At 54.2% G+C, this 22,584-nt stretch overlaps 8 protein-coding genes across 8 annotated transcripts; 5 read left to right on the top strand and 3 right to left on the bottom strand.

Annotated features, from left to right (window-relative positions):
• Positions 1-144: 144 nt before the first annotated feature.
• Positions 145-1,645, top strand: E0L32_010991 (uncharacterized protein; the record flags this gene model as incomplete). Its single annotated transcript, XM_031133671.1, has 5 exons — positions 145-314; positions 387-561; positions 629-705; positions 823-1,099; positions 1,178-1,645. The coding sequence occupies 5 exons, from the start codon at positions 145-147 to the stop codon at positions 1,643-1,645; spliced, it is 1,167 nt and encodes a 388-aa protein (XP_030988807.1).
• Positions 1,646-2,369: 724 nt separating this feature from the next.
• On the bottom strand, positions 2,370-3,761 carry E0L32_010992 (uncharacterized protein; the record flags this gene model as incomplete). The annotated part of the gene is made up of 1 exon (XM_031133672.1): positions 2,370-3,761. One exon carries the CDS (start codon positions 3,759-3,761, stop codon positions 2,370-2,372), a length of 1,392 nt encoding a protein of 463 aa, XP_030988808.1.
• A 1,657-nt stretch (positions 3,762-5,418) lies between these two features.
• Positions 5,419-6,909, top strand: E0L32_010993 (uncharacterized protein; the record flags this gene model as incomplete). The annotated part of the gene is made up of 1 exon (XM_031133674.1): positions 5,419-6,909. One exon carries the CDS (start codon positions 5,419-5,421, stop codon positions 6,907-6,909), a length of 1,491 nt encoding a protein of 496 aa, XP_030988809.1.
• Positions 6,910-6,955: 46 nt separating this feature from the next.
• Positions 6,956-8,698, bottom strand: E0L32_010994 (uncharacterized protein; the record flags this gene model as incomplete). Its single annotated transcript, XM_031133675.1, has 2 exons — positions 6,956-8,505; positions 8,563-8,698. 2 exons carry the CDS (start codon positions 8,696-8,698, stop codon positions 6,956-6,958), a joined length of 1,686 nt encoding a protein of 561 aa, XP_030988810.1.
• Positions 8,699-9,069: 371 nt separating this feature from the next.
• Positions 9,070-10,730, top strand: E0L32_010995 (uncharacterized protein; the record flags this gene model as incomplete). The annotated part of the gene is made up of 5 exons (XM_031133676.1): positions 9,070-9,166; positions 9,239-9,405; positions 9,524-9,668; positions 10,405-10,641; positions 10,687-10,730. 5 exons carry the CDS (start codon positions 9,070-9,072, stop codon positions 10,728-10,730), a joined length of 690 nt encoding a protein of 229 aa, XP_030988811.1.
• An 862-nt stretch (positions 10,731-11,592) lies between these two features.
• On the bottom strand, positions 11,593-12,529 carry E0L32_010996 (uncharacterized protein; the record flags this gene model as incomplete). Its single annotated transcript, XM_031133677.1, has 3 exons — positions 11,593-12,332; positions 12,391-12,456; positions 12,502-12,529. 3 exons carry the CDS (start codon positions 12,527-12,529, stop codon positions 11,593-11,595), a joined length of 834 nt encoding a protein of 277 aa, XP_030988812.1.
• Positions 12,530-13,187: 658 nt separating this feature from the next.
• On the top strand, positions 13,188-21,046 carry E0L32_010997 (uncharacterized protein; the record flags this gene model as incomplete). The annotated part of the gene is made up of 11 exons (XM_031133678.1): positions 13,188-13,400; positions 13,464-13,608; positions 13,681-13,848; positions 13,905-14,005; positions 14,066-14,315; positions 14,380-14,492; positions 14,543-15,542; positions 15,599-17,100; positions 17,163-20,071; positions 20,123-20,811; positions 20,871-21,046. The coding sequence occupies 11 exons, from the start codon at positions 13,188-13,190 to the stop codon at positions 21,044-21,046; spliced, it is 7,266 nt and encodes a 2,421-aa protein (XP_030988813.1).
• A 620-nt stretch (positions 21,047-21,666) lies between these two features.
• Positions 21,667-22,461, top strand: E0L32_010998 (uncharacterized protein; the record flags this gene model as incomplete). The annotated part of the gene is made up of 1 exon (XM_031133679.1): positions 21,667-22,461. The coding sequence occupies one exon, from the start codon at positions 21,667-21,669 to the stop codon at positions 22,459-22,461; it is 795 nt and encodes a 264-aa protein (XP_030988814.1).
• Positions 22,462-22,584: the final 123 nt, after the last annotated feature.

The following is a 22,584-nucleotide window of genomic DNA, read 5'->3' on the forward strand; positions in this document are numbered from 1 at the left end:
CCTAATGACACTTTGTATCTCCTCAGCGCATAATATTGTTCTTTTACTTCATATTCTGTTATCCCAGCCATCTATTCCATATCCCAAGAGAAAGTCTTCATCACAACCTACCAATCGCGTATTCGGTTTCGACCATCCGCTAACATGTCTTCAGACGGCACCTCTGCAGCGGACCTGCGGCATAGGCTCGACAATGAGGCTCTAGGAAGATACCTTGTCCAAACTGGTGATATCCCTGGTCTTGTGTTGCCGCTGGTAACCACAAAGGTTGGCTACGGACAAAGCAACCCCACCTACTTCGTTGATGACGCGGCGTAAGTGTATCAGCCTTCCGGGCACCCCCATCACCCGTCAAACCTGTCCAGATCACTGAATACATCTTGCAGATGCAAGAAATATATCTTGAGAAAAAAGCCGGCGGGGAAGTCTATCAGCCCTGTGGCCCATCAGATCGATCGGGAGTTCAGAGTCCTCAAAGCGCTTGGATCTGTACCCGGCTTTCCAGTGCCCAGGGCGTATACTCTATGCTCAGATACATCGATCATTGGCACTGAGTTCTACGTGAGCTTCCTTCTCACTTGATATAGATTCGGGCGACCAGGGCTAATGCAACACTGACAACATCTAGGTCATGGAATTCGTCAAAGGGAGAATCATCACCGACGTAAACATGTCAGAGCTTTCGACGACTGATAGACGAAAAGCGTAAGTCGATGCTAGATGTTCCATCTTTTTCACACATTCTAGGAGGGCCCTCCCTACCCTCCACACTACCATTCTGTGTGAAAAGTTTGATCCGTAGCTGATGCTCTTTCCGATAAGCTGGTTTTCTGCCGTTGAAACCCTTGCATGGCTTCACTCTCTTGACCCAGAGGCAATCGGTCTTGCAGGATACGGTAAGAAGCAAGGCTTCTACTCTCGGCATTGCAGCACCTGGAGCCGCATCGAGGCTCAGCAAGCTGCAATCAAAGACCCGAACACTGGCAAAGTGCTCGGCCGTGCTCATGAGAGTTACGACGAAGTGATGGACTATGTACGAGCCAACTTGCCTGGCGAGAGATCGGCAATAGTGCATGGTGACTTCAAATTCGATAATTTGGTGTGTAGACCTGGCTGCAGATTCTCACTGTATCTTGTTCAGGTGCTTCCGCTGACCGCACTATACTTTGCCCAACAGATCCTCCATCCCACCGAACCAAGAGTAATTGCGATTCTCGACTGGGAACTATCAACGATAGGACATCCTCTTATGGATGTTATTTTCTTTTGCAGCCCGTTTCTCGACGACTATGTCCAAGCTGGTAAGACCGCCCTGGCGGTATCTGCACAGGAATTTCCATACAAGGCAGGAAATCGAAAAGCCAGCGGAATGCCCGAGCCGGGCGAGCTACTGGATCGCTATGCCGAGATAGTGGGATACGATCTTCGCAAGGATCGAGGGGGCAAGGATTGGGAAGTCGGTGCCATTTTCCACTATATCCGAAGCGGCACTATTAGCCATGGCATTCAAGCCCGGACAATGAGCGGTCAAGCAAGTAGTGAGTTTGCTCACCTCTTTTTTGAAAAGACCAAGGCATACCTGGATGCGGCTGTTCAACGAGTCAAAAGACTGAAAGAGGAAAGCAAGAGCGGGTCTAAGTTGTAATTAATGTAACGCAAGAGTTGAGCAATCCGTGTTGTTGTGAAGAGACGTACGCGTCAGGGGAGACAAAATAATCAGAGATTCTTGTCGAAGAGTCGATCTGAGAAACTCCACAGGGGAAGAGAATAAGTCATTTAATGGAAATTCATCGGGCTCATATCCCGAGCTGTACCAAGTTCGTGGCTTTGCCTGTCTGGAAAGCGTGCATGGGCCACACAGAAAGTCGGAGTAGTGCTTAACCACAAGTGTTTCCAATTAAGACCCGCTCCAGGTACTGAACCAATAGTTCAGCCAGCATATGGATTGCGAATGATCGGGCTTTTGGACGGTCTTGTTCCTTTTCCCAAGACTCTAAGACCGTAGTCCTAAGGAGGACGACTGGTGAGGGTGTGCGTGGGACCCGGAGAGGCGAAGTTCACGCTCGAGTGAGTCTGGGGATGTCGCAACCTCACTACGGCGTGTCTTCTAGCTCGCGGCTTACGACATATGAAGCGAGGAAAACAGGACTCATGCCAAGAGGGCACAGTAACGTTGATATATGAAGTAATGTCGACAATTGGGATTGTCACTCTTGTTCGGAATAGTGAATACAGAACGGAAGTTTCGCTCGCAAGTCTTTCGTAGAATCGTAAGTATCATAACCCTCCATGCAGACGCCTTCCATCCAGGATTTTGCCCTTACACATGCCAAGCTCTAACACCAAAACGTGAAGAAAATGTACCAGCTTTAGTCTCCCATGAGACACTGCATCATCCACGCCTTATGCACCTGCTCCTCCGCATCGAGCATCATCGTCGATGCCACCATCTTCTGCCCGCCCCGCTCCTTAATCTGGTTCACTAGCGCCCGCAGCTCCTTGATGTGCAGGATCACCAGGTTCTGCACGATCTTGAGCCGTATCCTCGTGTTATCGATGCGGTACCTCCCCACCGAGATGACCAGCCCCTCGGACGGCTCGGCCACCACCGCCAGCTGCTGCAACTTATCGCCACCACTGCCGCCGGACGATGCGGACGACGACGAGATGGAGTCGGCGCCGCGCTCGCTCAGGTACCGGCACGCGTCGCTGAGGATGCTGCTGAGCTGCCGCGTCACGGTCGCGACGAGCATCGAGCTGTCGCGGTAGGTCGTGCACCGCGAGCAGGCGAGCACGCTGCGGCACGTCTCCATGCCGATGCCGAGGCACGTCAGCAGCGTGTCGATCTCGCGCCCGTGCGGGCAAGTCGCCAGCCCGCCGATGTTCTCGAGAGCGCGGGCCAGCGAGCCGACGCACTGACAGCTGCTGCTGCCGCCGTCGCCTGACGAGGACCCGGCGGACGAGGCGGGGGCAGTGGACTGCGAACACTGTTGTTGTTGTTGCTGCTGCTGTGCCGCCGGGACAACGGCGGTGTGGTGACGTTCTTGAGAGGAGCATGACGGTGGGGACTCGATGTCCATAAAGTCTGGGCCGGCGGAGTGGTTCATGCCGTGCGGGATTGTGAGCAAGGCTGGGGGTGGCGGAGGCGGCGGCGGACCCTTCGCGGCCTTGCTGTTCGCCATCATGAAGTTGCGCATGATGGGGCTGTAGGAAGAGATATTGTTATTCGGGTGCGATAGCGGCGAGATCCCGCCACCGCTGCCATTGCTGTAGATGGCGTGCAGCTCGTCCCCGTTGCTGTTGTTGTTCCCCACTGCCAGGTCAAAGGCCGCCATGTCGCCGCTCTCAAAGTCGACACCCGCGAGGGAGAAAGGGTCGAACTCGACGCCGTCGAAGTTCGTCGTTAGGCCGAGAATCGAGGTCGAGGGTGAAGGGCACGAGGTGATTGTTTCGAGGGAGGAGTCACCTAGGGAGGAGTCGCTCGAGAGGTGGCCGCTGCCGCTGCGCGTCGTCGTCCGGCCCGGCATCGCGCTGGTCGTGGCAGTGTCGGGCTGGCGGTCTGTCGCGGCGGCCTTGGCTGCTTGTGCATCGCCAGAAGGTCGTGTGTCTTGCCGTCCGCTGGGAGGCTGCTGTTGGTGCTGTCTACTCCTGCGATTATTACTGTTGGCGCCGGAGCCGGCGCTCCTTTCGCTGTTGCCGTTTGTCGTCGCTCCGTTCGCCGCTTGTCTTCGGCCTCGCTTCTTGGAGACGCCAGAGCTCATGCTATATGTACATGTGTAGGAATTCGCCTGGCAGCGTTCGCAGCAGTCCTTGTGACCGCTACACTTCAGCTGGTACTCCGACCGCATGGATTGCCCCAAGTTAGTAGACGGCCGCCGAGCAGATCGCCATGCAAAGGCGGCTGGGGGAATTGGGGGCCCAAACCTTTCGAGCTCTGCAATAGTCACACGCCTGTGAGTTCACGACGTGTTAGGCACGCATCATACTCGTCTACCACAAGGCCGGGTCGGCCGACCGGACCGAGAAGGGGGGCCGGAGACTCACAACCAACGTGTATCCGCGGGCATCGACGCCACTCTCCTTGGATAGCTTGACAAACTCCGGGTCACTGTTGCTATCGCTGTACCGCAGAGCGCCGAACATGAGTGATACACAGCGACCGACAGGGGCCTGTGGGGTGGCGCACCGAGGTGGTGATGGCTTATGGTGGCGTCTTTCCCAGGGGTGGCAGCGGTGCAGAGCGGGAGTTATCCACGATGAGTATCCGGTCTTTGCGCCCTCGTGACCAGGGTAGGAGGGTATATCGGCAAGGGGAAATGAAGGACTTTTGAAGCGCACGACAGGCGATATGACGCGAGGTACATTTGGAGCCACAGCATCACAGGGCGGGGATCTGTGTTTGTCTTTGTCATGATTTGGCGTGGCGGCACGGGGGGAATCGGATTGCCTGACCAGCGGGCCAGTCAGTCGATGGACCAAAAGGCGTAGGATTCATTTGCTCAGCGGCCGAGCTCTTGGTCTCTCCCCCACGGCTGCTCTGGTTGGCCGTGGTGGCTGCATGTGTCTGAAACCCATGCTTACTAACTGCGGGCTGGCTGCATACCCGGCTTGGGAGTGCAACCTTGGAGCGCTCCCAGCCGTGTCTGTATCTAGATAGTGAGAAGGGCCTTGGACTGGCCCTGCGCATGTGCCTGCACATGTACCCAACGTCAGCTTATTTGCGGCCAGATAAGCTGACGTTGGAAGTCTGTATGCAGCCTTGGCAGTCTTGCTTGAGGGAAGAGCTCTGTACGCGCGGTGAGACGAGACCGAGGGCGAGACCGAGATCACACCACGACATGGCCGCTTTGAATGCAGCAGCACGACCTTGGCCAGATCGCATCATGCAAGACCCATATGCCTCATCTCCAACGCCGATTGATGTCGTAGCCACAGGCATATAGATAGAGAGCTTGCCCTTCAACGTCCATCGATGTACCCTGCTCAAGTTCGGAGGGGAATGGCACCTCGGATAATTGCCCCCACGCCCCCGATACCGTGCCCGATGAGTCTCCGGGGCTCATGGATCCTGGCCTCCGGTCCTGTCGGTTGCATGTGCAGGAAGCTAATACGCCCTTCAAGCGCCCGTTTCTCTACCCCTCCTTCGTACGGGATATTATAAGCACAGATATCAGTCATGGCGATCTCTTCTGATGACTACATGTCATATCCCTGCCAATTAGGAAAGATCCGAAACGACCAACGAGCCGGCCCGCCCAGGGCCAATGGAACACTACACATCTCGAGGCACATCTTACGCGTAAGAGCCCAGGACGGCAGACCAACACGTATTTAGTCATCTCATAGCCTGCGATAGGATGGCCACGCCATCTATCAGCCTCCTTCGAGCGAGCACTCTTACTCTATCCATCGCCAATCATGGTTGCACAACTCTTACATTTGCCTCTGAGCCCCTTTGACCACGTACCACCCTGCAGTCACGCCAAATCGCTCTTCTACTTTGCCCTCAAGGACAATGTGGCCTTCTCCGAAGCCTTCTCAGTCCTCGAGCAAGGGCTTGCAAAGACCTTTGATGACCTCCCGTGGCTGAGAGGCAAGGTCCACCACTTATCCAAAGATGCCCTTGGCTACCGCCCCGGACAGCTTGAGATTCGCTACCCCCAATGCTCCGACCATGACGCGTCTTCACCCCTCCAAGAACTCAAGTGCAAAAAGCTCGACTCGTGCTTCTCATACGCAGACATCAAAGAGTCTGGGTTCCCCGTCGACTTGTTTACCGATGACGAGCTCCACACTGGCCCGTCCTGGGCGGACGTCGACAACGGGGCGCCCGTGTTTGAGGTACAGGCTAATTTCGTACCAGGCGGTTGTCTCCTCTGCATCTCCATGTGTCACGCAGTCGCAGACGGCGCCGGGATCGTCGGCATCCTCAAGCTGTGGGGTGCTTATTGTAGTCAGATCGGAGCCGAGGGCCCTGCTCCCAATGGTTTGCATACGAAGACACTACTACCCGAGAAAAGCGCCGACCGGACTGTCCTGGAGTCGATCTGGAAGAAGGAGAGGACGCAGCATTTGATAGATGAAATGGATCCAGCCGCGTGGGAGATTGTCGGTCTAGAGGGCGTTGGTCCGAGGGCGAGCACAGGGTCCTTACAGGCTGCCTCGTCCGTGCCAGCTGTCCCAAGGAAACCGGGAGAAGTGCAGAAATCAAGCATCTTCTACACCTCACCAGAGCAGTTTGAAGCCCTTCAGAAATCGTGTGCAGAAGAGCAGGGCTCGCACGAGATCTCTCGGAACGATGCTCTGTGCGGCCTGATCTGGCGCAGCGTCATCCGTGCTCGCGCTGCTGTGCTGAGTGACCAGGTGCTCGCCGCACATGCAGAGTCGCAAATCGTCATGACTGTCGATGGCCGCGAAGAGTACTCGCATTCGCTGCCCAAAGACTATCTCGGAAACCTGGTAGTGGGCACCTTGCCGACACTAACAGTGTCGCAGCTTGTGGCGCCGGAGACCACAGTGGGCTCGGTCGCGCAGATCATCCGGGACAGGGCCAAGGCGATCAGCCATACCAACCTCATGGACAGCTTCACCCTCCTACACGACGAGGTTCGAGACTACGGCATCATCAGTTTACCATTTACTAGCATCGAGGGCTGGTCGATGCTCATCTCGTCAGTGCTAGGCATGAAGGTTGACGAGGTGTCGTTTGGCGACGCCATATTCAAAGACCAGGGCCACGTGGGCGCGTACCGGCCGCTGATGGATGGCTTCAACAGCATGTTCCGCATCGGCGTCGTCCTGCCGCGGATGAAGCACGGCGGTGTCGAGTTCATCATCAGTCTTTTCGACGATGAGATGGACGTTCTGCTTCAAGACGAGGAGTTTGCAAGATTTGCCAGTCAACTTTAAATTAGGGCTCTAGATGAACATCTTGAAGACAAAAAGTTCAACTATTCTATGACTTGCTCTTCTCAGGCCAGGTCTTTCTCCTGACTGCCCTGACATAACTATTTACAGGCCGAATAACCACAAACTCTGGATCATAGACCACAGGCTCCCTACTAGCATCGAAGAACTCGTATCGAAACACCAAATTGGCCAACGCCATCTTGGCCTCCAGCTGAGCGATATTGAACCCTACACAACCGCGCGGTCCAGCTGCGAACGGCGTATACGCCATGCGATGCCTCGCGGCTTGAGCTGCCGTGTCTAGCCACCGGTCCGGATCGAACCTCTCCGGGTTGTCCCAGTGATCCTTGTGCTTGTGCATCGCAGGAAAGGTCGGGATAACTACGGAGCCGGCCGGAATGCGCCACCCGCCCGGCACGATAACGTCTTGCTTGGTGTTGCGGGCTGTCTGAAATGTCGGGCTGTGCATCCGCTGCGTTTCCTTGAGAAAGGGATCTAGGAACGGGAGGGCGAGTACCTGGCTCGCGTCCCAGCCGGAAGTAGCACACGGCTTGGCAGGGTCGGCGCCATGGTCGATAAGTTCCTGGACGAGGCGGTCCTGGTTGCCGGGGTAGCGCGTCAGGGCATAGATAAGCCACGAAAGGAGCGACGAGGAAGTGTTGAGCCCTGCGCCGAGAAGAACAGATAGGTTCGAGATGAGGTACTCGTGCGGCAGCTTCTTGCCCTGCTCGTCGACCGCGCGCTTCAAGTAGTCGGCAACGCAGGTCGCCGTCATGGCCGCTTGCTGTATCGGCATGTCCTCGCCGTGCTCGCCGCCTGGCTCGCACACTGTGACAGCCTGCTCGACGAGCTGGACAAGCCGGGCCCGCACCTTGGCAATTCTGTGGACTTTGCCGTACGGCAGCCACTTGTACCACTGCGGGCTCAGCGACGTCTGCTTCATCAGCGAGAGGTACTCGCCTAGCAGGCGGATGATCTCGTATGGCGGCGAGTTGATCGACGCGAAGTGTGCCGTGTCGAGGCCGAGGACGACGCGGTAGATGATCTGCCCCGCGAGCTTGAACATGTACTGGTATGTATTGAACGCCAGCTCTTTGTCGTCTAGCTCGTCAAAGACGCCGAAGCATGACTCGACGGCCTTTTGCATGCCCGGAACGTGGCGCTGCGCTGCCTTTGGCGACATACCCGGCGGGACGAATTTGTGCACCGTCTTGAAGGCTGGTGACGAGGTATCGCATGTGAACAGGGCGGTGTCGTCGGCCATGTGGTGGAGTGGATGGCTTGGATCCGACGTCGTCTTGGTAAAGTACTGCGACTCGCCGAGGGCGACCTCGGAGACTCTTGGGTCATTGGTTAGGTAGGTTGTGGTGCCAATATTGACAGTCTTGATGACGCTGCCGTATCTCTCAAAGAGGCGATCATGGTTGCCCATATGATCTGGGTAGATCTCAAAGTGATTCCCAACGAAAGGCATACCGGAAGGCCCCAGAGGAGACTTGACCGGCAGGCCGTCGATCATGACGCCTACGTCACCATCCTGATGTTTGAAGTCCTCGAGCTTCTCTAGTTGACTCGTAGGCCCGTGAAAGGATATTGCTATCAAATAGTTAGTCCAGCGAATCATCTCGTCACATTCCTCACTCTCTTACTCACAGTGTGGTCTCGCGATGGAAAATGATGCAGCTACACTAGTCTTGAGATCATCAAAGGTATGATGGCTTGATGCATCAAATGGCAGTCTATTCGGCGATTGTTCGCCTACCAAGTACAGGTTCACTACTGTCGTCATTTCGCTCTGGTAAACGTGAACTGCCAATATCGCAAGCTTGGTGGTGGTGTAGAGATGGCTGCACCCAACGCAATTCCACCTCTAAAGCAATACTGTTATGAGCAGCCAACTCGCCCAGCTCAATCCATGAGACAATGATAGAATTTTCCAACCAAGCTTCCGGATATGCCTGGTTCTGACTATACGCTTACTCGGAAGTTCCCCTTTTAGGAAAGTGAATTTGGCATCGTAAGGCGCCGAGTAGCTCAGAATCAAGTCATGTAATCGTCCGGCGCGGGCAGAGTGCCTCGTTCTGTCTCGCTCAACTCGAAGAAAAGCGTCCTTTACCACTATCTACAGCCATTGCCTCGTTCATCCTGCCAATCTCAAACATGGTCGACGATCTTCCTGTTTCTCCAACTTTTACTCAGTCAGAGATTGCAACACACACAAGAGCAGATGATGCATGGATAATCATACATGGCAAAGGTATACTGGTTTGCAATCTAGTTTGATCTATCTTGCCTACGCTCAATCAAGCTTGCTGACCATCACTCCTAGTGTACGATGTGACCAGCTTTCTGGACGAGCATCCTGGAGGGCGGGATGTGCTGATCGAATCTGCTGGCAAGGACGCAACAGCAGACTATGATTTCGCAGGCCACTCAGACGATGCGACTGGTATGCTTCGTCGCTTCGAGATAGGGGCCCTTTCCGGATGGATCAAGGTGAGAACGTATCGAGTTTGCTGCGGCAAGTGTATGCGGCTTCTCTGTTGGTGAGACTAACCTTTCTCCAAAATACGGATAGCACGCTCCCACTATACGTGGTACCTCTGCCCTGCAGGCTGTCGTCATGCAGCGCGGGATCACATCAGCGAGGGTCAGACAGGCCATTATCGCACGAGCTCTGCCAGCAATCGTTATTGTTGGTTTGACAGTGGCCTACGCCCGACCAGCACTGGCGAGGATCTCCAATTGGCTTCCTCAAGGTACGAGCGGGTTCTGGGCAGGATTCATGGTTTGTTTGGGGGTACTTTCCGTCGCGGCGTTTTGTGCGTTTCGGAGGCTGCAAAAGACAGTTTTTCAGGAGGTGAAGAAGCCCTTTGAATATCCGCCGTATTACCGCTTCTCGCTTAAGTAGTCAGCGTATGCAAAGAAGCCGAAAATAGACAATTGATGTATCTGTACTGCATTTTGTGTAACAAAATACCACGCAATACAGTGAGAGAGGGTGTCAAACCACATGGCAGATCTTCAGGGCTAGGCTCCGAATCTCACAGACACTGAAAAGGGGGTGGGGGGAGCTGCAGTACAACTTACCTCCCCCTCCGGCGTAGAATACAACTATTGCTGTTGCTAGCGATCTGACATGCAGTCGGGTATGATCGGAGTGGAAGCTATAAGCCCTACGGACAGGACTCCTTCCGGACGTGGCCGGTCGGTTCCGGAAGGAAGTTGTCCATATGGCACACCTCGCAACCCGACGAATCGGAAATATCAATTTCATCCTCATCACGACGCGTAAAACCGCTATCTCATCATGCAAAACATCTGCCGTCGTCGTTTACGAGTCCCCGCATCGATCATACACCTCGGGCGTGCACCACTGAAACAGCGTCCACAAACACATATACACCACAATATCGCGGCAGACACAGAGATGAGAAGGATCGATCGACTATCTACTCTTACCAATGATGGCTATCAGTAATCTCGCGCCTAAAGCTTACTTTCTCGTGCTCGCGGCGGTGGGCTTCGACGCCCTCTGGGGATCAATGCTTCGGAACGGCACCGCGCAGACTATCGGGGCGCTGAAACAGTCCGGAGTCGTGGAAGATGGCTCCAAGTTGCGCAAAGCTTACATGGGCCTACCGGGGGTGGACAGTTCTGTCCAGTCAGCGGTGATCTTTTACGACACCCTGCTGCGCCGACAGGATGTTGTCGATCGGTCACTGTTGTTGAGTATGTTCACGAGCATGCAAGCAACGTACCTAGTCATGCTCCTAGGGACATGGAGCAAGGGCAAACGCTCTGTCTGGGCAATACTGTAAGACATTCCTCTTCTCATGATGATTCGAGTGCCCAGGCAAATCAACTGACTGGCAGCCATCCGCGAGCCAGGGAACTGATGGCTTGGGGCGTCCTGAACCAGAGTTTCGGGGCAGCAGTAGTCTGTCCTCTGTATTGTCTGGTTCACTTCAGTCGCTTCGACAGCAGCCCAATCGGACCCGTGGATCAGATCAACGCTAAAGCGCTGTTGTTCTCGAGCCTGGTGATCGCAGCTACACCCGTGTGGTTACTAGTCCCTCTATTTGTCAACTACAGCAGCGAAACGCGGCAGTTGCTGATCGGTAGCTACCGACTGACGCCGTTGATACTGCCATTTCTCCAGCCGCTGATAGCTGGTGGTCTTGCTACGATCAGATCTCCGGTTGATGGAAAGCCTGGGGTGTTGAGGAAAAGAAAACGTCTATCGCTCCTCGTTGTGGGCACTACTGCAGCGGCGGCTCATATCTACGCACTGATAGCACTTCTTTTATCACAGGAAGTCTCACCTCTAACAGTCTTTCTGCCCTGGGCTGCTACCAAGAATGACCAGCTCGCCACTGAAATTCCATTGAAAGGTTGTCGCTTATTCATACAAAATGACATACTCATCATAGCCTTGGCGCTGACACCTTACTCGACTATGATCTTTCAGTCCCATACTGGTCATGGTGAGAAGGAGAGAAGGAGCAGACCGTGGATCCTATTGCTACCGGTAGCCACGCTGGTGGCAGTGGTGCTATCACCAGGAGCTCTATTGGCTTTTGCTTTGGCAAGTGTATTGTGAGGCGAGTTAGACAATTCAATAGAACGCAAATGACCGAATCTTAACAATGCTACTGAGATCTATGTCTATGTTCGCAAATATTAGATATGCGAAAGACGTGCCAATGCCTCCATGTGTATACTCTGCTCCATTGCCCACTCAATAGACGAGATTATCGCCCTTACATCTGCCTTCTTGGTAGGGATGCCGTGTCCTCCGAAATGTTTGTGAACCCTCACAAGGTTGTCGCAGCACAGCCCAAGCGCGACTTGAGCCTGGTGAGTGAACAGCATATGGTCTTTTTTCCCGTTGACATGCACGGTTGGAATGTGGATGCGGTCTTCAAGGAGGTGAGGGTGGACTGGCCTCGGCACACTCTCCTCGTCGCCTTCCACGAGGAATCTATCGTCGATTCCTTGCCTTCCAAACCCAACCTGCTCCAGTGATAGCAGACTCTTGGATAAATAGCCTGCAAATGTCTGTCCTGGAGGCACAAGTGTACTGCAGTCTACTATGGGGAAGTCGTTCTTGAAGTCGTCTGAGCAGGTTTCCAACAGCGTTTGTACGACCTGTCGGCAATATTCTGGGTCTGGGAAGAACGAAACCACAGGCGAGAAGAAGACGGCGAATCTGAAAGGGGGCTGGCAATCTGGGAGTCGTCGCTGATAATCGAGTATATAGGTTATCGCAATTGCTGCTCCCTGGCTAAATCCGAAGACACCATCGAATGGCCCATTCTCCAAGATGAACGCGTCGACGTCGTCCAGAGTCTTTCTGATTTCAACTGGGGCATAGCCACTGATATATGAGTGGAAAGGTCCGTCCGACCATGCGGGCATGCCTGATATGAACGTTTTTAGCAGTCTCTCTCATGGGGCTAGAAGCTGATGCAACTATACCTGGTCCTCGTTTGGAAGGAATTGAGCCGTCCAGGTATGAAACATGGTGATTTGGGCCGAGCTCTTCTAGAATAGGCCTCAGTTGTTCATTGAGTATGGTACCCGACGAACCAATTCCGTGTAAAGCGAGGATTTTCATCTTAGCTATGCCGTTAAGAGTCGACCAGCCTTGGTATTCTTTCTTTCTTTGAAGATGAAGATATGTTGTGCAACCAAGTCGGTTGAGGGAGTCTTGCAGGCCATATGGCCAACAAGTGGTATCTCATTATCACAACTCTGGTTGTCTGTTCTGTCTTGGCAGGTATTCCTGAAAGCACGCCGACCAATCCCCGGATTTCGACCAAGGGCGTGTCGGAGGGAGGCAGAGTGACACGGAGCTTTCCGGCAGTATCAATCTGATGGGACATCACTATCTCAGGCGTATAAGCGATGCAAGTGCGCGGCGTAATCTTCCTCTTTCGAGATGATTTTACTCGGGTATTACCCGTTCAGGACGAGTAATCACTTATCAGAGTCAATCTCGGGGGCTAGACTATCGATCGTAATCCGTACCTGCGCGCTTATTGCGTGTTTCCGAGCCTAGGCCATAAGATATACCAGAGGGCCAGAGAGAGACCCAATCTGTACTCGCTCGCCTACCCACGCGCATAAGCCAAGACTGTCTGTTGTTTATGTAATCTGCAGAGACAAAAGGCACAGCATCTGCCAAGGCCGTTCAACTCGGCCCGTATTCCCGTTCGATTTCCAGACTTGTTATCGAGTATTGGGCTACTCGTACCACTTGGAAAGGTAGCAACATGGGCGAGAACGTCCTCCACGGCGGCAACATGACGTTAGACTATGAGCCCATTGCCATCGTTGGCGTGGGTTGTCGCCTGCCCGGCGACACAACCTCACTTGCGAATCTCTGGGATCTCATGCGCAAGTCAAAGGCCGCACATACGGTGGTGCCGTCTCAAAGATGGAATTCGTCGGCTTGGCATCACCCGAATCAAGATAGGAAGGGCGCTGTATGTGAATTGTCTTGCTGCGATGTGGTGATCCTAGTTGCGCTCTTAGCTCACGATGACTAGGTTGCACCGGACTCGGCCTTCTTTCTCAACCAAGATGTTGCCTCCTTCGATGCTCCATTCTTTTCGACAACACCTGCGGAGGCTGCGGGGATGGACCCGCAGAAGAGAATGCTACTTGAAGTGACCTATGAGAGCTTGGAGAACGGTGAGAAGCCATGCCCCGAGCCTAAAAGAGTGGGCTGAATTGAACCTCGATAACTGACATTCTATACTCAAGCTGGCATGTCATTGGAAAGTGTTGCAGGCTCGCTCACTGGCGTCTATGTGGGCTGCATGACCAACGACTATGAAATCTTGTCAACAGACGACATCTATGACCAGCCGCACATGGCTGCAGCTGGAAGCAGCGAGGCTATGACAGCCAATCGCGTCTCCTGGTTCTTCGGTGAGCCTCTGCAACAATCTTTACCTCTCGGGAACCGTTGTGCTAACGTTGTGAAGACTTTCGGGGACCAAGTTTCACACTAGACTCGGCATGCTCATCTAGCCTGATTGCATTGCATCTTGCTTGCCAGTCGCTGAGGCTGCGAGAAACAGACATGGTGAGTTCGGCGATTCCCCTTAGGCGGACTTTGTAGTAGCTAGTAGCTAACAAGCCACAGAATGTCGTTGCTGGTGTCAACCTGATGCTTCACCCTAGGACTTCGAGTCAACTGACCGCAATGCACATGCTAAGCCCCGATGGGACATCACACAGTTTTGATGACAGAGCAAATGGTTACGGTCGTGGTGAGGGTATTGGTGCCATCATTGTCAAGAGACTCTCTGATGCAGTACGCGATGGCGATACGATCAGGGCAGTGATCCGAGGTTCTGCCACGAACGTCGACGGCAAGACTCCCAGTGTGACCAGTAAGTTACCCTTGGTGCATTCTTGAGGACTCTGAAAAACACGGAAACCTGACCAGGATGGTAGTGCCGAGCACGGAAGCACAGGCGGAACTCATCAGGACAGCCTACAAGGTAGCTGGTCTGCCATTAGAGGACACTGCTTATGTTGAGCTTCATGGAACGGGGACGCCCCTGGGAGTTAGTAACGGCCCTTTATCGTTCTAGAGATCTGGCTGACGTTCTTGCAGGACCCGATAGAGCTAGCAGCAATTGCGTCGACTTTCGGGGCGTGCGGTCGGCCGGATAAAGCACCAGTATATGTTGGCAGTATCAAGCCCAACGTTGGACATACCGAGGGTTGTGCAGGCCTTGCAGGCGTACTAAAGGCTATTGTCTCGCTTGAGAAAGGAGTCATCTTGCCCACTGCCGGAGTTGAAACTGTCAACCCCAAACTCAAATTCGATGCGTGGAAACTCGCTTTAGCACCTGATGTTATCCCTTGGCCTACAGATGACCCTCGACGTATCAGTGTCAACTCGTTTGGGTTTGGGGGAGCTAATGCGCATGTGATCATGGATGATGCCTACCACTACATGAAACAGCATGGTATCAAGGGATTTCACTCAACTGAAGTGCCTTCGACATTGTCTAATGGTACCGCACATAACACTATGGAGACGAGACCAGCCGATCAGAAGCTCTTCGTCTTCAGTGCTCGGGACCAGCCAGGGCTCTCAAAGCTGGCCGCAGCCTTCCAGAGCTACACCAACTCTGCCGAGCAAGGCATGTCGTCTGAAAAGAAGGCGAAACTTCTTGCCAACATAGCCTATTCTCTTGCTCACAAGCGGTCACTATTCGACTACCGGTCATCGGAGGTCGCCAGCTCACTAGAACAACTTGCCAAGCAGCTCGAGAAGGGGTTGCCACGTGTGCTACGTCGCTTGGCCAAGTCGGAAGGCGTTGCCTTCGTTTTCACTGGTCAAGGGGCACAGTGGGCCGGAATGGGTAAAGAGCTCTTGTCGAACCCAGTGTTTGCGAAGAGCATCGAGACGAGTCGGAATTGCTTGGCCTCTCTTGGGTGTCAATTTGACCTGCTAGAGGAGTTGCAAAGAACGGCCGATAGCAAGGTGGATTCACCAGAGTATAGCCAGCCTCTGTGTACATCTGTGCAGATTGCACTGGTGGATCTTTTGAGATTTTGGGGCGTACAGCCAAAGGCTGTTGTTGGACACTCAAGCGGTGAAATCGGTACGTATGCGTCCGGAACTGATACTCCTTGCCTGATTACTGATGGAGGAATATAGCTGGAGCTTACGGTGCGGGTATCATCACACATGAAGACGCCATCAAAGTTTCGTACTTCCGCGGCGTATACTCCCTTAAGGTTGCGAAAGGTCCTCGCCGAGGTGCCATGCTCGCAGCAGGCATCTCAGAGGAGGACGCCCTCAGGATCTTGAAGGCAAGAGGATACAAAGGGGTCGTCACGACGGCATGTATCAACAGCCCCAATAGTGTGACTTTATCAGGTGATGTGGACGAGATCACCGCCCTCGAGAGTGAGATCTCCAAGAGTGGTAAATTTGCACGCAAGCTGCGTGTCTCAACCGCCTATCACTCTGCACATATGCAAGACGTCGCGGAAGAGTGTCTCGCAGCAATGACCGCGGTAGGGGTTGCCGACCCGCGCGAAACCGACGTCCCGATGTTTTCGTCTCTCACAGGAGATTTGATCACCTATACCGAAGTCGACAAGACATACTGGGTTCGCAACATGACACAACCAGTCCGGTTCTCTCAGGCGGTGCACCAGCTACTCACTCGCGCACCAGACCCGAGCCGCTCGAGGGGCCGTGCAACAACGCCGCGAAAGTGGAACTCGCTCGTCGAGATCGGGCCACACTCGGCACTCAAGGCGCCCCTCGTGCAGATCATGGAGAACGTCAGCAAGAAACTGGCCACCGAGCTGGAATACACATCAATGCTTTCCCGCGGTGAAGACGCCGTCACTACATCTCTCAAGTGTGCTGGTACCTTATGGGCATTGGGGAATCCACTTTCCTTGGCATGCGTGAACAGTGAAGAAGAGGCTGTTGGCCTTCAGCTACTGACAGACCTGCCCTCGTATCCTTGGAACCACGATAGACAATATTGGCACGAGCCAAAGACTATGAGGTCTGAGAGACTCAAGACTGTGGCGCGATCAGACCTGCTTGGCTTCCCGGTTGACAATCAGAACCCTTACGAGCCTCAGTGGAAGAACTACTTGCGCATCAGCGAGAACCCCTGGATCGAGGATCACGCTATCACGGGTACGACGCTATACCCAGCTGCCGGCATGCTTGTCATGGTCATTGAGGCGGCGCAACAGATTGCCAGCCCTGATCAGCTGGTCCGTGGAATTGAGTTTCGGGATGTGCACTTCGAAAGAGGCCTCGTTGTTCCAAGCGACGGTGCCATCGAGACACTCCTTAGCATCAAGCAGCCGACTTCTGGTGACGACAATTACCAATTCACCGTCTTCTCTAATCTCGGCACTGGCCCCTGGTCCAAGCACTGCCGCGGCGCCTTCTCAATCCAGTACGAGGATAAAGTAAACGGACCCGCCGATGCTGGTGATCCGGCAACATTCGAGTGGAAAAGACGAACTGATCTGTATAATCATATCAAGAATCTCCCAGGGAAAGAAGCCGATGTCGAAAAGCTCTATGAAGACCTCGAGGCGATAGGAATGGAGTACGGCGAGACGTTCCAGAACCTCACCTCGTTGATGATTGCCGAGAATGGTGCTGGGTGTCACGGGACAGTGGTAAGCTACTGGCAAAGCTTGGAAAGCTGGCAACTGCACAGGATGCTGACTAGACCTCATAGAAAGTACCGGACACTCTTAGCATCATGCCTGACAACTATGAGTACCCTCATTGCATTCACCCGGCAACGCTAGACTCCATCTTCCATCTCATGGTTGCTACCATCTCGGATGGCTCAACCATGAAGGAAGCCGCAGTGCCCTTCCACCTCAAACGGATGTATGTTGCGAATGAGTTGCCTCATGTCGCAGGCTCTCTGTTCCATGGGTACGCCAACCTCGACTTCAAGGATGGCGACTTGCTCAGCGCCAGTATGGTCGTCTCCGATGAGACATGGCGGGAGCCCAAAGTCATCGTGGACAGTCTCATCATGAAGCAAGTCACAGGCGGCTCTGCTGATGCATTGGGCCAGGACTCTGCTACCGACGTTGAGCCGCGGTGCACAAAGCTGGTGTGGAATTTGGATCCGTCCCTCTTTATCAGAACAAAGAACATCGCGTATGGGCAGTCTGCATTGACGACGCTTGAAGCTGTCAGAGGCCTGAGGGACTGGCTCGAGATTGAATACCACAAGTCGCCGCTCAAGTCCGTGTTGCTGATAGGAAGCTCCATCAGCCGAGATATCGTGCAGGAGTTAAGTGCGCTCAGTCGACTCAATGGGACATACCAGAGCATTTCTCAACTTGTCGTTTCTGACACGACCGAGACGGGACTTGAGTTGTGGCGCGCTGCTATTGCGTCAACTGGACTCACATTGGACACGGTATTCAAGGTGTGGAATCTTGACGACGATAATTTCTCGCCCCTGGCGGACCACTCGTTCGATCTGATCATCACGGGTGGACATTGGCCAGGCTCGCGTGTGCAGTCACTTCTGGATAAGTCGCTGCAGCCGGAGGGGCGACTTCTCGTGCTCGAATCAGTCCCAGATGACACATCCGAGAATCGGCTTGAGGCCAATGGGGTATCTCATCACAAGTTCGACAAGCAGGGCATCAAGCTCGAGGGTGGGATACTCACCGTTGCTGCAAAGGCTCGACAAGATCACCCTGGTATTGAAAGGATGGCATTGCTCCTACCCTCTGACATACTCGATGACATAACCGCAATTCTTGCCAGTAATCTCGAATCAGTTCTCAAGCTACGGAACATCACAGTGAGCAGAGTGACAATGTTGGATAAGGGGGCTCTCTCGGGCCATCGCTACTTCATCTCCCTCCTTGATCTACAGCATGGGTTTGCGGACCGCTGGACTGCCTTCGAGTTTGATCAGTTCAAGGAGCTGATCCATCATGCAGAGCATATCTTCTGGCTCGGCAAGGGTGGCCAAATGATCAAGCCATCAGAGGAAGGCTTGTCCAAGTCATCCACTACAGGACTGTTCCGCGTGCTGCGCAACGAGTCACCACAAGTCGCTTTGATTCAGCTCGATCTGTCATCTACATGTGATGTTACCAGCACCAGCACCGCCGAGCTTATCGCACACACGTGGGCAGCAAGTATCGCCACAGATGCAGAGCAGACTGAGCGCGAGTTTGCCGAACATCAAGGGGCGGTACTAATCCCCCGCTTTGTGCAGCTGCAGGCATTCGACAACGAGATCGCCATCGCGACCGGCGCTGCGCCGGCAACACTGGTAAAGATGGGCTCTAAAGGGCCATTACGTCTTGAAGTGAAGCAGAAGACGCTGGAAGGTTCTATCTGGGAGCCCGATGCAGATATTGCTTGTAACACTCTTGGTCCAAACGAAGTCGAGGTCAAGGTATCACACATCTCGACACCGAGTACTGGCTCTGAGGCTCAGGCGGTTAGCACATTAGGAACACAGCTAGCCGGTGTTATCACCAAGGTTGGCTCAGGTGTCGTTGGCGTAAGTCAAGGTAACCATGTATTCCTTCTCCGGAACTCGCCAGGCTGTTCCACACTGGTCCGTCAGGACGCGTCCAGGGTTCGCAAAGTACCGTCCAATATCCCGCCGGCAGCGGCAGCGACACTGGCATGGCTCTACTTGGCCGCGGCTTATATTCTTGAAGACGTCGTTCGTCTTCAGCATGACGATATCGTACTGATCCATGATGGAGCATCTGTCTATAGCCAGGCACTCGTCACTGTCGCATGTCGTCTTGGTGGGAAAGTATTCACCACATATTCCACACCTGATGAGCGAAGAAGGCTTGTCCAAGACTTTAGCCTCGACGAGAATATTCTGGTTCACGATGGAGGGTTCATGACTCCCTCTTACCTCCTGCATAGAACTGGCGGTAGACATATCGATGCCTTCATTACTGCAAATCCATCCGCGACATTGACGCAGGATCTCCAGAAGTGGGTAGCCGACTATGCTCGAATTGCGGTTCTATCTCACGGCGAGGCCAAGAGCCTGCCTATCAATTTGAGCGGGCGCAACCTCAATCTGTCAACCATCGATCTTGAGCACATATTGACGGCCAACTCGAGCCCAGTACATCGTTTGCTTCCCCGCCTAGACCAGTATCTGCAGCCAGGATTCAAGTTCCCAGTCACTACAGTCCCTATCGCAGATGCGCCAAAGATCTCAAAGCTCTTCAATAGCTCCGAGAATCAAGGCATCCTAGCTCTCGAACTCTCAGATAATCTAGAGGTTCCTGTAGCCACTCAAAAAGCGGACCCTCTACAACTCGACCATGATGGGACCTATATACTGGCTGGCGGGTTGGGCTCGCTGGGTCTCCGCATCTCAAAGCTCATGGCCCACCATGGAGCGGGACATATCGTGCTCCTGTCTCGATCGGGAAGCAAGCCCAAGTATGAGCCTGATCTGAGAGAGATAGCTGCGCTCGGCACCAATATTGACGTGCTCCGGTGTGATGTCACCTCGGAGGACAACGTCAAAAGCACTGTGGCCTCTCTTTTGGGAGATGGAAGAAAGATTCGAGGTTTTGTACAGTGCGCCATGGTTCTGCAAGTGAGTCTTCAGACCAATGATCCTATGTATGCATGAGACTATAGACTAGACTAACACCGCTCACCACCGCAGGACAGCATCTTTGACAACATGACCCACGAACAGTGGCAAAAGGCCTACGACCCCAAGGTCTCCGGTACCTGGTACCTGCACAAGGCTTTGCCCAAGGATCTCGACTTCTTCATCATGCTCTCATCTGTCGTCTCCGTCATCGGCAACGTCGCCCAGGCCAACTATGCCGCCGGCAACTCGTGGATGGACGCCCTGGCGCACTACCGCCGGACCGGGCTGGGCTTGCCGGCAGTCTCGCTCAACGTCGGCATCGTCATGGATTCGGACCACACCATCGACGGCGCTGCACTCGCCGATGGCGGGTACCTAGAGCGCTTTGGCCACATGGCGGCTGTGAGCACGACACTCGATGAACTCGATATCGGGCTGACGGCTAGTATGCGCGGCCATACTGTCTTTGATGGCGAGCTGGTGCCGCCCCAGCTGGTGTTCGGCATGAACGCAGCTCTTGTCCCCTCTCGTGACCAGTGGGCGCGCGACGCCAAGTTTGTTCATCGTGTTGCACCGGTTAGCGACGATGTGGCTGGCTCGGATGACCAGGCCGGCCCATCGCTTGTCGAGCAACTCAAGGGCGTCGCGTCACCGCCCGAAGCGTCTTCTATAATCATGGATAGTCTCAAGAAACATCTCGCGCCAAGTCTGGGCATCCAAGCCGCCGATATTAGTGACGATGAGCCGCTCTACACAGTCGGAGGTAGGTAGTTCACGCATCTACAAGCAAGTTTCACATGTCTGCTAACACCTTCCAACCAGTGGATTCTTTCAAGGCTATAGAGATCCGTAACCATGTGTTCCGCGAGCTCAAGAGTGATATCTCGGTTTTTGAGATCCTCAGCCCCACGCCTCTGGCGCAGCTCGCATCGGTGATAGTGTCGCGAAGTCAGCTGGTCAAGATTGAGGGCCAAAAGTCAGAGGAACCGGTGGCATGAAAGTAAGTAGACTGGGTTTTACAACTTTTAGACGTTTAGTATAGACCATCTCCTCTCTTCGCTATAAACTACAAATTGAAATACAATGCATCTCTTTGAACTGGTCCTGCTTCGTATATCTGAGTATCTCAATATCAAATTTCCCAACTTTCTAGAGTTGCAGTCACCGGAAATCTCAGCATTACCAACTCTTGGAGTTTCTTCGCTTCAGAGGTGCTATTACCACGGGCTCCTCCATGTCAGTCCCCAACACTTGAATCTATCATTGTGACCAAGACTCAGAGCCACGGTGTGTCTCATGTTACACCAATACGACCCCTTCTTCCACTGGCCGGGAACATCAATCGGAGCTCCAACGATTCGGCCATTGGAAGGGTCGGGCTATTCAGAACGTGTGTCACGAATCCGAGATACATGAGGTAAGCTCCGAGTTCTGTCCTCTTTGGATATCAGCGGATGCTTCCCAATGGGGAAAGGAAATAAGCAACAATCCCAGACGAATAAGCACCCGAGAATCTAGCTCTCCCAGACTGTCCAGTAAATACCGGCCTACCATTGCCGGAATATCTCTTCACGTTCCCGTTCCACCCAACATTACGTTATCCAACACCACCAGCACCATGGGCCAGGAAGCCTCCGCCCCGCGGCCTGGCACTGACCTCCAGGTCATCGGCGCCTGCCTGCCGAGCACCGGCAACATCACCCTTTCCCTCGCCCTCGAGATCCTGCTACGCGGCCCGGTCTACCACGGCGCAACACAGGTCTGCAAGGGCCCGGCAGAGAACATGGACTCATGGATCGCCGTGTTCAAGCGCTGCCCGGTGCGCGACGAACGCGACGCACAGTTCATCCGCGATACGATCGGCCACGTGCTCCGCGGCTACGCGGCGACGACCGACGGGCCGGGATCCTGCTTCGTCCCCGAGCTCGCGGCCCTGCATCCGCGCGCCAAGGTCATCTGCACCGTCACCGATGCCGACGCGTGGGCGCGCGCGCAGGACCGGCTCGCGGCGCAGAGCTTCGCGTGGTACCTCCGGGTCCTACTCTTGCCGCTGCCCAACGTCCGGCGGTTGCCCGAGTACTTCGACGCCCTGTCCCGGGGCCGATGGGCCGAGATGTACCAGGCTCCCGGGGAGGCGGGTCTGCCGTCGAGTCGGCGGATATGGGACAAGCACATGGAGAATCTGCGGGCGGCGGTGCCGGAGGACAGGCTTGCGTTTTACGATGTGCGGGATGGGTGGGGCCCGCTGTGCGATGCCCTGGGGTGCGAGGTGCCCGACGTGCCGTTTCCAGAGGTTGTCGATGATAGTGCGGCCATCGAGGGGTTTGCTAAGAGCGTGGTGTTTCAGGGCATGGTGCGATGGGGTGTGATACTTGGGGTTGGTGTTGCAGTGATGGGGTTTTGGCTCAGGTAAAAATTGAGAATGTGTCAGGCTATGGAGATCTGAGACTGTAATTGCCCGAGCATACAGCAATTCCTTATACGGGAGCGTTCAGAAACCTGCCGCTTCTTGTTCCATATGCTTGCTCAATTTGGC

This window comes from Thyridium curvatum (assembly GCF_004353045.1).
Source record: "Thyridium curvatum strain D216 chromosome Unknown NODE_95_length_149896_cov_80.229921, whole genome shotgun sequence".
NCBI lineage: Eukaryota > Fungi > Ascomycota > Sordariomycetes > Thyridiales > Thyridiaceae > Thyridium > Thyridium curvatum.